General features: G+C 38.6%; 1 protein-coding gene across 1 annotated transcript in view; it reads right to left on the reverse strand.

Moving 5' to 3' along the window:
• The window catches only part of LOC143854087 (calcium-dependent protein kinase 28-like), a 31862-nt gene that overhangs the window by 4229 nt on the left and 13736 nt on the right, over positions 1–13897 (reverse strand). Inside the window, exons 3-8 of the mRNA XM_077363842.1 lie at positions 9836–9877; positions 9237–9348; positions 9056–9134; positions 8335–8504; positions 1645–1771; positions 61–176 (exon numbers count right to left, since the gene is read on the reverse strand). Of these exons, the coding sequence (XP_077219957.1) occupies positions 61–176; positions 1645–1771; positions 8335–8504; positions 9056–9134; positions 9237–9348; positions 9836–9877 (646 nt within the window). The remainder of the gene's footprint in view (positions 1–60; positions 177–1644; positions 1772–8334; positions 8505–9055; positions 9135–9236; positions 9349–9835; positions 9878–13897) is intronic.

Consider the following 13897-nt stretch of genomic DNA (forward strand, 5'->3'; position numbering starts at 1 on the left):
ATAATCAGAACCATGTTCACGTCTCACAGAATGAACTGCAATCAAACATAAATTGTATACCCTTAGTGCAAATTGCTTCAAACGGCTGTATCTAACAAATTGACGCATGTTGGATAGAACAGATATATCAATAGGGATTTCTGATGCATCTCCACCTTCTCTCACCCATCGATGTGCTGTAAAAATAAGCATCAATCAGAAGATACTCTATAGCAACTTAAAAGAGTGGAACCACAGCCATAAAGTGCTCCAACACTACAAGTCAAGACTTGACTTTCACTTAACTAAAACATGTTATTGGCAAGTGGCAACATATGTGGTTCACAAAAAGAATAGAGATGCAAGTGCACAAACTAGTTAGTTTCTATGTCAAAAATATCTCTGATATTTTCAAAATATCACGTTTTTATCGCGACATTTTGATAAAACGACAAAATCACGAAATAATCCCGAGACTTAAAGGAAAGTGATAAATCAGCCCCTTTTGATTACTTGGGACACCCAGCAGCAGTGTACGTGGCAATCAGCCCCTCTGAATCCTTCTGACGTGAAGTACATCAGCCCCTCTGCAGTCATTGATACACTGTTGCTGGGTGTCCCAAGTAATCAAAAAGCGTAGATTTATTACTTCCCTTTTAAAAATATAGCAACATTTTCATTTTGGGAGATGATATTTTCACCCCGCTTGCAGTACGCATGCGGGGTGCTTAACAACTTGCGGTAATTAGTATTCAAGAAGGCGCTTAACAACTCCGTGGGCGATTCAAGCAAAGTTGAGGTATTTAGAATTTATTTTTTAAAATTTACTTATAGCCCATCTTTGTAATTTTATAAAAATGGCCGGTTCAAGTGACCACTATTTTCAACCAAATGAAATCATGGGAAATGATGAATTACTGGAGGCTTGTGTAGAACCTTGGAATAATGATACATATACTCAAGAATCCGAATATCCAATTGCTCCTGAACCTACTGAAGGACCTTGTAGTACTAGTGGGAGTCAAGCTCCTACTACTAAAACATCTAAAGGTAGGATTTCACAAGTATGGAAGTTCTTTATCATTGAAGAAAAGAAGGATTCTAGGGAGTTTTAGAAGAAAGGGTATTTGTAAATTATGTAAAAAAGATTTTAGTTATAAGAGTAAAGGTGGAACAGGGCCCCCCTTATAACGTGATTTGACGTGAACAGTGGGCAACTTTAATGCTTTTTGACGTCAAATCACGCTAAAAGGGGGGCGCATGCGTACTGCAAGGGGGGTGAAGATGTCATCGACCTTTCATTTTTATCATAAAATATCACGATAATATCCTGATATTTTTATTTTATATTTTTTCATAAATTTTATCTATTTATATATTTTGTAAATAATTTTATTTTTATCGTTTTTCCCAATATAAACCGGAAAAAAATAAAAAAAATTAATATATCCCACGATTTTCCCTTGCCGAGAAATTCCCGAGAATGATATTTGTGACATAGGTTAGTTTCAGTGTTTATCCATATACACACTCAAAATTTTATCTAGACCAATTGTTGCAAGTCATCCAACTACTAGTAGCATGTATTCCTTAGATCATCGTACTTTCCAAAAACGAGTTGCTTTGCAATGTTTAATCCTTTAAAGAACCAATTTAGACACATACAAAGGGCTTGTGCGGCAGTCAGCCTTGCACGAGGATCCTTCACCAATAACTTGTTAACAAAATCTTTAGCACTGTCACTTATGCTTGGCCACGGCTTCCTGCGAAAATCGGGCTTGTTCTTTAATACCTACAAACCAAAAACAGAGAAAAAAATTAGAGGGTCTATAATGATATAAACAAGACTTTAACAAAGCAAGACGCATGCAAATGAGACAGCTGAAAAATTTTCTGACCAGAGCATTGAACAACTGCTCTGATTACATCTATTGGACTACACTGTACTCCACAGATGAATTTCCACCTTTGCATCCCTGTCTACCCTTTTATTATTTAATAAAAATATAAAGTAAAAGATTATTATAATGATAAAAATTTGCAGTCCATGATGGGTCAGAGTGAGCTTGATAAACCGACAACAAACATTAAATTTTAATAATAAAAAATCATAAAATATTCCAGGATAGGTCTAAGTTAAAGACATGACATGTTGAAGTTGTACGTACCCATAGTTGCCAGGGTGGGAAACGGATTCGGGAAGCGAAACAAGAAACGCAAGAAAAAAATAGAGAGGAAACTAGAAACGTGAAAATAATAAAAAATCGTACGAGAAACGGCTTAGGAAACACATTAGAAACATTTTAGAAACGATAGAGAAACGTAAATGAAAACCCATGTGAAACACAAGGAAAACATGGAAAATATGGTTTTGTAGATTTAAATTTTGTTTAGTTCATATTTCTATTTGGATATTTCTTACTTTTAGTTTTTATTACGGTATGCTTTGTTGTTTTCTTTTTTAATGTCTATTCCACAATTTTTTTGTGTGCTTTTTAAAAAAAAAATGATTGTCGTTTTCTACAGGTATTCCATACGTTTCTCATGTGTTTCATATAAGTTTCTTATATGTTTCTCATGCATTTCGGTAACGAGTTCCCACCTGCCCAAGGAGTTTCCAGCTACTATGGTATGCACAGAGACAAATGCATATATAGATATAGATATATACATATCTAGCTTCTTAACATGCTATAGAATATAAGGTGGCATTTTTATTCTGAGAAATATACAAGGTGGCAGATGTAAGACAATTTCTCAATTTCTCAATTTCTACATAAAACCAGGGAAATGATATCAGCACAACCATGTTTTAATAAATGCACAAACTCTGCTTGTCTTTTCTATTCTAATTGGCTCGTGATATCTTTTTGGGAACTGTAATAATCTTTGACAGCTCTTTAAATAATAAAAGACAAGATGGGTTAGCACAATTATTAAAACATGGTTGTGCTGAAATCAATTCTCTATATATATAACCAATATGATATATACACATAATTATACACTAATCGGACTCATAAGTACTATTTCATATAAGAGATCGACTAGCAAGACGATCTCTCCTTGATGAGTGAAAAGGACCATGACTTAGGGCACACGTCATAGGTATTTGGTGATAGGGAGCATTATCTGCTAGGCCATCAAATTTTGGCCCATTGTGTCCAGGTCAGATGCCGAACAGAAATCTCATTCCCAAGATCGAGGCATACGGAAATCAATGGCTTAAAGGCATCATTAAGGGCCGCTTTTCATCATGCTTGATCAAAGGTCTAGAATCATCCGAAGAGGGCCAGACAAGGGCAATAGGCCGGACTTGTGATGGGCTATAAAATTCATGGACCATATCATCATACACATAGCAATGGGTCCATTATTTTTATGTTTTCAAAATTTTCTTGATAATCCATTTTTTTAACAATACATTTATGTGTGCCGTTTGTTGTCTTATAAATCTATTAGGCTAGATCAATCTATCAAGTTATGACTCATTTTATTTTATTTACTTTTGTATTTTTGTTTATTTTTAAATTTTTGTTTATTTTTATCTTTAGTTTCCATTTTATTTAACATATGATGCTTTTTAATTTTTAGAGAGCTAGATCCTTATATTGATCTATATTCCCATTTTTTATCAACCTTTTTGCATTTTTCACGATTTTGAAATTGCTTATCTTTCTTTTATGTTTGATCTAGAATCTAGATCCACGTACACTTATTCTTCTTTGCTATTACTTTCATTTTTTTCCTATTATGGGAGTTACTACTTATTGAATCAATATTAGTGTTTACCTAATTTTAATGTTTATTGATATTTTTAGTTAAAATAATTTTTTCTACACTTTTAGTTTAAGTAGCAGCCAAAAAACCTTGAAAGACGAGTAGACAAACAGGCAGCTGATACAGCCGTTAGCACATTACAAATCTAAATAACGTTAAACTATCAAATCATAGGTTTTAGTTGAAGTAAATATGTCCAAAATGATTAAAAAAAGAAGAGAAAAACGTGGTCAAAACTCTGCATTCACCGTCTTCACGACCATGAGAAGTTATCACCAATACGACCGATATGTGTAACAAATACAGCCATATGTGTCACAAATATGGCCGATATGTATCGTTTAGCCTTTAACTGATATCAATATTGTTGAGGAAGAGAATGAGAGAAAGAAATTGTGAGTTTGGGAGTCTCCCCCTCACTTGTGTATTTAAATATAATGAGAAATGTTTAAAAGACGGATATGCCCATAGGCATATACATACACTAACACTCCCCCTCAAGCTGAAATGTATATGTCAAACATTCCTAGCTTGCTACAATTATCACTCAATTTAGCTTTGTTCAATGGCTTGGTAAACATATCCGCTAATTGGTCCACCGATCTAGTGAACACTGTGCATATTTCTCCTTTTTCAATCCGGTGCCAAATGAAGTGGCAATCAACCTCGATATGTTTAGTTCTCTCATGAAAGATTGGATTTGTGGCAATGTGAATCACTGCCTTGTTGTCACAATATAACTGAGAAGGAGATAATGGGGAGAAACCGATCTCTGACAAGAGAGAACGTAACCAAATGAGCTCTCCACTTGTGTGTGCCATAGCTCTATACTCCGCCTCTACACTAGATTTGGAGATAACATCATGTTTCTTACTCTGTCATGACAGAAGGTTACCTCCCACAAATGTGTAGTATCCTGTGGTAGATCTCCTATCAGCTGGAGATCCTGCCCAATCTGCATCTGTGTCCCCTTCTATCTTCTTATGTCCATGTTTCTTGAATAGCAACCCTCTACATGGAGCACTTTTTAAATAATGAATAATCTGAAGAACTGCTGCCCAGTGTGAAGTACGAGGTGAACTCATATGTTGGCTGACAACACCAACAGCAAAGGAAGATATCTGGGCGTGTGACTGTAAGGTAGATAAGTTTACCAACCAGCCTCCTGTATCTGTCTGGGTCATCTAACAAGCCTCCCTCTTTAGGTAGTAACTTCACATCTGCTCCCATGGGAACTGAGGCAAGTTTCACTCCAAGACAACCTGTCTCCTCAAGCAGAAAGGAGAAGTGAGGGTGAGGGAGAGAGAAAGAGGAGGGGAGGGAGGCTCGGCTTGGAATGGGTAGGGACAACAAGGGAAAAGAGATAGGCAAAATAAAGGGATGGAGAAAGAAAAAGTGACACATGTCTGTTGGCAAGATCTATAATTTTGTTAATATGTTAGAACAGTAAATTAGTTCTTTCTGTATTTTGTTAGAACAATCAGCAAGTAGTTGTTAGTTGGAAAGGTTCAGTTAGCTGTTAATTCTGTTAGTCCAGTCAGAAAGATTCAGTTAGTAGGTAGAGTCAGGGGAGGAAGAATACAAGGAGGGGAGAGGTTGCTGCGTAACGTGTGTAAATTGTTAAAACAATCAGCAAATTACTTGTATATGTAATTCTGTTAGAACAATCAGCAAAAGCAAGTAGTTATTTGGCAAGATTAGCTGCCAGGGTTCAGTTAGATGTTGATTATGTTAGTTCAATCAGCAAGATTCAGTTAGTAGCTATAGTCAGGGGATGAAGTATACAAGGAGGGAGAGGTTGTGTGTAAGGTGTGTAATTTTTTCTCAATGCAAATAAATAGAGGTTTCGTCCTGGAAGTGGAATTTTATCTTGTTTTTTAGTGTTCTTCTCCCCATGATTGTGTATTAAAAAGTGATAGGTACGTGCAAGATGAAAGCTAAAAAGAAGAAAATAATCTGTAAAAAAGGCTCGTTAAGGAGAGCCATGCCTTCTGTGTGAATACACAAGCTAAATAAATCTCTGCTTCTCTTCTCATTTCAGACGTTTAACATTTATTGATTAGAATCCTAACACAATAGGACACCAATAACAACTCAGCAGTAACTCAGGAATTACCCTAATACACTAGGACTCTTAACAAATACCTAATATCAAAACTAGATAAACCCAATCTAAACCAATTCAGCATCAAAAGTTGATTATTGAGATCCCTACAATTCAGGGATTCAACACTCCCTTCCCCTTGAAAATTGCCTTGTCCTCAAGGCGGACGCACTCTTTCGTCTTCTTCATTACCATTGTAAAGAACTTCAAGCAACAGAAATTGGGGGGATTTGCACTTGTGGCCAGGAACAAAACGCTCGTCACAAATGTAGCAGAACCCTTTAGAACGCCTCTCCTTCATCTCACCTATTGTAAGCCTTTGAGGACCCTTCGGATTTGGTGTTGGGTACCCATGCACAGTCGTTGTACCCTTTTGAACTTTGAAGTATCTGGCCATGCTGGATTTTCTCTTCCATCATCCGCGCCAACCCATTAGCCTCATTCAATGTCTTCGGACGGAAGAATTGAACTTCTCCCGCCAACTCATCCTTATGGCCTCCCACAAAAGTCCTAATCAGGGCCTTCTCAGTCCATCCTTCCACCAAATTTTCGAACTACTTCTGATATTCTCTAATCGTATTTGTCTGCTATAGCTTACTAAGGGCCGAGTCGAAATCTTCAAATCAGTAGGCCCAAATCGAACACATAAGGCTATCGTCAAGTCCTTCCACTCGATATTTTTGTGAACTTTCACTTACCATTGGAACCATTGTGGTGCTTCGATCTTTAGATGGAATGATGAAAGATGTACCTTCATGTCTTCTGCAGTTTGATGGAAGGGAAAAATTGTTCTGTGCGATATACCCATCCCGTAGGATCTTCTAAACCATCAAAACGAGGAAACTCGAGTCTGGTGAACCTTGTTTGGACAGATCCTCCCATTGTTCCAGACTTTGAAGCGTCATTTCCTCCTAATTCCATGTTGGAAGAGGTAGCCTTGCCACGAGACACCTCATCCTCAACAGATTTCTGGTTTTGACTTTCCATAAACTTGGAAAACATCTCTGCCAGATTGTTAACAGTCTCTTCCAACTTCTCTACTCTTTCTTCCATGGCTGATTTGATCTTAGGTTGACTCCTTTTTGTCATGCCAAGATCAAACAGCTCTGATACCAGCTGATAGGTACCTGCAAGATGAAAGCTAAAAAGAAGAAAATAATCCGTTAAAAAGACTCGTTAAGGAGAGCCATGACTTTTGTGTGAATACACAAGTTGAATAAATCTCTGTTTTTCTTCTCATTTCAGACGTTTAACATTTATTGATTAGAATCCTACCTAACACAATAGGACTCCAACAACAACTTAGCAGTAACTCGGGAATTACCCTAATACACTAGGACTCTTAACAAATAGCTAATAACAAAATTAGATAAACCAAATCTAAACCAAGTCAGCGTCAAAAGTTGATTATTGAGATCCCTACAATTCTGGGATTCAACAGAGAGAGGGAATGAGGGAGGGAGGGAGCTCCGTTTTACGAAAGTAGGTAAAAGAGCCCCTTTTACGATAGGTAAAAGAGATTTAAGCCATTATGAGAAGAAAGACAAAGAGAAAGTGAGGTTGTAGGAGCAGATTTCTAGGGTATAGAAATGGTTTTTTTTTAGGGTACTTTAGCGGGTATTGTAGCGGGGAGGGCGTGGTGGTGGGGCAGGTTACTGTAGCAGGGAGTGGAGGAGTTAGGGGAAAGGGAAGAGGGGCAGAAGGGAAGGGAAAGGAAAGGAAGAGGGTGGGGTGGGTTGGGGTGGGGTGGGGTGGGGTGGGGTGGGGTGGGATGTTGGGTTGGGGTTAGGGTTATGGTTAGGGTTAGAGGAGAAGGGAGAAAAGAAGAGGGAGGGTGAGGGGCTGCTATGGGGGTCCCTAGGGAATCAAAACCCTTGGACTCTGATACCATGTTGAGGAAGAGAATGAGAGAAAGAAATTGTGAGTTTGGGAGTCTCCCCCTCACTTATGTACAAAAGACGGATAAGCCCATAGGCATATACATACACTATCAAATATTTTGAACCTTGTTACAAACTACCACTCTAAATTAGCAAAAAAGACATTAATTCAGCTTGCTTTTCATAGAGCTCTACAGAAAATACATACACTAGGAAAAAGGGACATCGATAGTCGATGGCTGATACGAACGAGACAAAAACCAACACTCCTTCCCTGTGGGAAAGAGAGATTTACAGAGAGAGAGAAGACGGGAAACGGAACAAAAACCAACACTCCTTCCCTTGTTGCTGTGATAACAAAGAGAGACTACCAGAGCGACTCAAATTAGCACGGCATATACATACACTAACAAATATTTTGAACCCTGTTACAAACTACCACCCTAAATGAGCAAAAAAGACTTTAATTCAGCTTCCTTTTTCATTTCAAATTAGCAGCACCATTACAGCAAGCAGGAAAACAGTACACTAGAAAATTGGCCAAAAAATATGGCATGGATTTTTTTATCTCAAAGTCAGAATGCACCATACCTCCTTGAATATCCCATCCTCCGTTTTATCCCAGAATGGACGCTTTCCACAAAGCAAAATGTATGTAATCACACCTATACTCCAAACATCTGACTCAGGACCAGACTTGCGTTTCAGTACTTCTGGTGCAACATAATAGGCACTACCAACGATATCTTGGAACTTCCTCCCTGCATCATGCAGGCATTTTTTCAACAGTCGTGCATATAAACATGGTTTAAAATTTCGGCCAAATTTCGGCCAGAGTCCCAAATTTCAGAAATTTCGGCCAAACTCAACTCAACTAAGCCTTTGTCCCAAACTAGTTGGAATCGGCTAATGAATCCTATAGAAAATTTTCATGAAGAAGGTGATTTTTAAGTATTTTTTCCAAAATTTCAGCCGAAATTACCGAAATTTCAGTACATTAATGAAATTTTCTTTTTCTTTTACACAATTTCGGAATTTCAGCCGAAATTTCGGTATTTGGACGAAATTTCGAGATTTCGGTATTTCGGCTGAAATTTCGGTATTTCGGCTGAAATTTCGGTTTAGGTTCCGGCCAAAATTTCGGTTTCGGCTTTGTCCGAAACCGAAACCAAAATTTATATCCTTGCATATAACTAGTCGTGAAAAGCTTTTGCATCCCAAAAACCATTGCACATTTTTGCTTTCTTTTCCTGAGCCAATTAAACAGAGAAATATAAACCAAAAAACCAAAAGGAAAGGTTGTTCTACAGACCTGGCTTTATAAAGTCTGACAGGCCAAAATCTGTGGCCTTAAGAGGGGAGTCCTCTTTTGTTGATTTGAAAAGAAAGTTCTGCACATTAAACACACATCATAATATTATCTAGTAATCAATACATGGGAAACAAAACTCTATGACAAAAGTTAAAAAATCTTTCTGTGATATGGCTATTACCTCAGGTTTCATGTCGCGATGTACCAAACCATTTAAGTGACATTGAGCTGCAACTTTGAGCATCTGACGCACTATAATTGCCGCATCTTTCTCTGTATAACGGCTGCCCTTTCTGAATAAAGGGAGCCAGTTGCAGAATCAAGAGCAATACTTAGTAATTTTTTTTGAATGGCCAAAATTTCATTCAAAAGAGAAGACCGAGATGGTCAAGTGCAAAAGCAGATAAAGAAAAGGGAAAGCATGAAAATACATATTAAAAAACACAAGAACTCAAGGCGGTAAAAAATTGTAATTTAGTAAAATATCAAAAATAAAGATAAGCAAAGAGAAGATACAGCAGACGATGATTTAAATGCATAGCACACTGTAATAACTATAAAAAGATGGAGGAATGCTAGACTGAAGGGCGCCCTTGCAAAAATAGGATAAAAGGGCGCCCCCATTGGTGGAAAGTCACCAAGGTGCATTTAAATGCACTTCGGTGACTTTCAACCAACCCTCAGCTTAGCATTCCTTAAAAAGATGATACACAAGCAAAAGTTGGAAAAAATTGCACTCCGGTGACAACAGTAAAGAAAAGATGGGTCAAGCCATCTTACTTGGCTAAGATTCGGTCCAGTAGTTCTCCACCCTCACATAACCTGATAAGAAACACATAAAAAACAGATCAGACACTAACATCATGATCACCCTACATTTCACTAGTTTGATCATAGTTAGCAAGCACGAAAAACTTATATTAGTATAAGAAAACTGCCATGTAATTAGATCCTTCTGAGAAATACATGACCTGCACCCAATGGTTTGACTTTAAAACAGTTTGTGGTTCAGAAAAAAAAATTGCAGAGAAAATTTCCCAATCCAACTGGTGGAAACTCAAATCCTACACTAACAGGGCAGGATGTTGCTGGTGAAGGTTAGTAGGAAATGAAAACCACTTGATTTCCGCATTTTGTATTGATAAATCTGTTTTACCGTAAGAAAATGCTAAATGCAATCTTGTGATTGAGATATTTTAGTGTGTAATCACGGTCAGACACTACACAGGACCCACATGTATGGTGATTGGGGCTGTTTCTTTGGTTGTCCACAACCATAACATACAGGTGCCACAACGAGTGGAGACCAAGGCCCACAAATAACCCATCGAGTAATCTGATAGCTGTGGAGCAGCAATGATAAGGATATGCCATTTTGTTATGGAGTACTTCCTTGAAAATGGTATAAAAACTCAACTTTCTTTTGCTTACACACCAAAACAAAATGGTGTGGCTGAGCAAAAGAATCGACACCTTCTTGAAATAACTCAATCTTTTCTTATTGAGAATAAAATTCCGAAAATCTAATGGGATGAAGCAAATTTAACTGCATCCTATATGATGAATAGAATGTCAACTCCTGCCTTATAGTGTAAGTATCTGTACCAAATTCCTAAACTTGATAATCCACCGTTTTCATTCCCGCCAAAAGTCTTTAGGTGTGACTACTTTGCGCATGTTCTTGGTAAAACTATTAACAAGCTAGATTCCTAGTAGGTCAAATGTGTCTTCTTAAGCTACCCTAGTTTACATAAAGGATACAAATGCTTTTGTCATGTTACACGAATGCAGTTTGTATCTAAATATGTCACCTTTTATGAAAATATTCCCTATGTTTTTCTATGGGTGACACAATTGTTTTGACGTTCTTTGAGTCTCTCATGCCTCCAATTATGTTGATAATCCACTTGTTTATCATTCGGTCTCTCAAATTCCTCACAACAAACCTTTGCAGGTCTATACTCAAGGAAGTCTCAAATCTAGCAAATAGGCCATTCCGAAGACCACCACAATCATCATATTTCATAGTATTCCACCATATTGTCTCCCGATTTTAGTGTCTAGCTTGCCTTTGTTTCGTCTATTTCTATATCTACCATATTTGCAGATGTTCTAACTCATCACAAGTGGAAAGAGGCTATAATTGACAAAATAACAACCTTGAAAAGCAGAGAACTTGGGATCTAGTTGAACTCCCTAAGGTGTAGCATGCGGTGGGTTGCAAGTGGGTTTACACTGTAAAATATAAAGTGAATGGGAGTATTGAGAGAAATAAGGCCGGTCTAGTAGAAAAAAGGTTTCACATAGCTGAGCAGCATTTCTTTTTTTTTTTGAAAAAGGGTAAATATATTCATACTAGCAAAGATACAATAGGGACCAGTGGTCCCACTAGATATACATAGTATGAAACACCCAAGAGAATTTTCCTCTTTCATCCTGGAATTCAACAAACATCTTTACATTTGACTTTACAGATTACAGAAGTAATAAACAAAGTTAACCAGCATTGGAGCTGCCCATGGGACTCAGGTGCTTTGTGTCCCAGCGTCTACAGTTCCTACACTATAGATTATCTTCCTCAAGGGCTCCCAAAAAACAACAAGCAGAAAGACCAACTAACTCTACTGATTATCGTTCATCCGAACCCAACACGTTCCTAGGGTCTCTAGCTTTTGAGAGCATTGAGTTCCCTTTTACCTCTACCCGGGGTCTTTCCTTCCCTTTTTTTTTTTTAGTCCCTTTTTTCTATATCTTGGAACATCTTCTTTGCTTCTTCTATATTATCCCGATATCCTATTCCCAAATGATCTCCCAAGTGAGCCAACTTTTCGAACTCATCAGAGGATATTCTTTCCTCTGAATCAGATGAAGTTCCTCTTTCCACTTCGGAAGACTCATCCCCAGTAGAATCCGACCCCCTTTCTACTGACATAAGCCCCCGCCCCTCTCCAAACAAGACTTAATTTTACCCCTAATCTCCACTTCCATTGAATCTTTCACTGTCTTAGAACCTTCATCCGGTGGGATTATCTCCTTCTCCTTTCCCTCTTTTTTGTGCCTGATTGGCCACCGACCAATCCTTAGATTCCTTCCCATGCTTTTCACTGGACGGAAGGACACTGCCTTCGTTTTCCTGAAGCGGCCGTTCTGAAGGTCCACCTTCAAAGGCCACTGTTTCCAGCATAATTTTTTAGAGCTGGAATTTCTTGAATTCCTTTGCAATTTCACTTCTCCATGGGGACCCAATGTGAAGTTTTCCATGCTTTTGACCCCGATTTCTTTTTTGATGGTCCCTTCCTCTATAATACTAACTCCTTCCTTCCTCATCTTCTAAGTGCCAAGCAATCTCTGACTTGTCAAAGTCGTCTATCATTTTAATTATATTCGAAACGAAGTGTTTCCTTTTTCGGCTTTTTCTGATTGATGCGCTTCTCCTCCATCGGTTTTTGTGAGACTTGTACCCGATTTTCCAACCTTCTCTTGGAGGGTACGGAACTTTGGATTTATCGAGACATATAAAATGGGAAACTGTGTTTTCATAGAATCTTGATTTCCGTTCATTTATGTATTTCCAGATAGAATATCTGGCCACAGATTTTCTAGGGTCTCGATTACGCAAGGTCTTTTTAAAGACAACCCTCGCCTTTTTCCAGGCTAATCCTAGCCTATGGTCCTTACCTCCCTTATGATTGGGAGCAGCATGTGACTGACGTTTTGCCAAGGATCGATTGAGACCGCCACAGAATTGGAGCTCCTAATCAGGATCTATAGGGGATATCGCATTTAATGATGCATGCTTGATAGGCTCCATCCTTGGCTTAAGAGATCCAGCTAGTGAGGTCTCAGCTGCCCAAGGGTTAGGTGGAAATTTGAATTTTGAATTTTGAACCAACGGTTCTTGCCTCAATCTGTCAGAATCCACCCCCCCCCCCCCCCCCCCGAGCTAGGCCTTTCTTCGGCACCGGAGGAAGAAGACCAGTAATTTTATTTCCCACTTGGCCAGATGATTGAGAGGATGTTTCCTCATTCTCTGCCTCTGGCATGCATTTTACTTGAACTAGGAAAGATTTGTTATGACTTTTACTTAGGCAAAGGCCACAAAGTAATCATGGTTACGTGATAATTGCACTTTGGTCGTGTACCCAAAGAGCTTCAACAGTTGATAATGATCAAGCATGGAGAGGGATATCATAGAATCTGAGGCATACCATTTTGGCTCCAGAATGTGTCGCTGGGTTCCAAGAAAACACGGAGGATATATTGGGCCCCAGGGTTTCACCTCCTTTACGTAGGATCCTCGGTGCTTGTTGCTCAGAATCAAATCTAAATAGCACCTCCTGATTATTAATGACCAGTGGTTTTGATAGTAGTGGTAGGTGCCATTCTTTAATAGCCCACTGTCAAATTTCTTCAAGGTCCCAGGAATCGGTTTTCATACTCCCAATCAAGCATTTTTTGAGCTCCTTTTTACGGTCTTCCACTACTTTACCCGCCACTTCAATTTCTAGGAATTTCCCCAGGATTTCCATGCCGGTAAAATAGAGGTCTCTCCCTTCTCCATTCTTGGTCCATCTCTCTCTCCCTTTTCCATCTCCTTTTCTCTGTCTCTAGAGCACCTGCGGCATCTGGTACGTGATCCAAAATTGTAATACCCGCAGGAATCAGGATACACAAGTCCAGTTGACTCGGTGATCCTCAGGCCAATTTCCTGCTTGTCGACGGCGGCTCGAAGGAAGTTCTGGTGATCTTTCTCCTCTGCTTCCTGAAATTGGTTCATATTCACGAGAGCTTCTCGACATTGATCGGGGGGATGGTGATCTATGGCCATTGCAAGGCTTCAAA

Source organism: Tasmannia lanceolata, unplaced genomic scaffold (assembly GCF_043159265.1).
Source record: "Tasmannia lanceolata isolate RefF3 unplaced genomic scaffold, GAP_Taslan_0.1 ptg000020l, whole genome shotgun sequence".
NCBI lineage: Eukaryota > Viridiplantae > Streptophyta > Magnoliopsida > Canellales > Winteraceae > Tasmannia > Tasmannia lanceolata.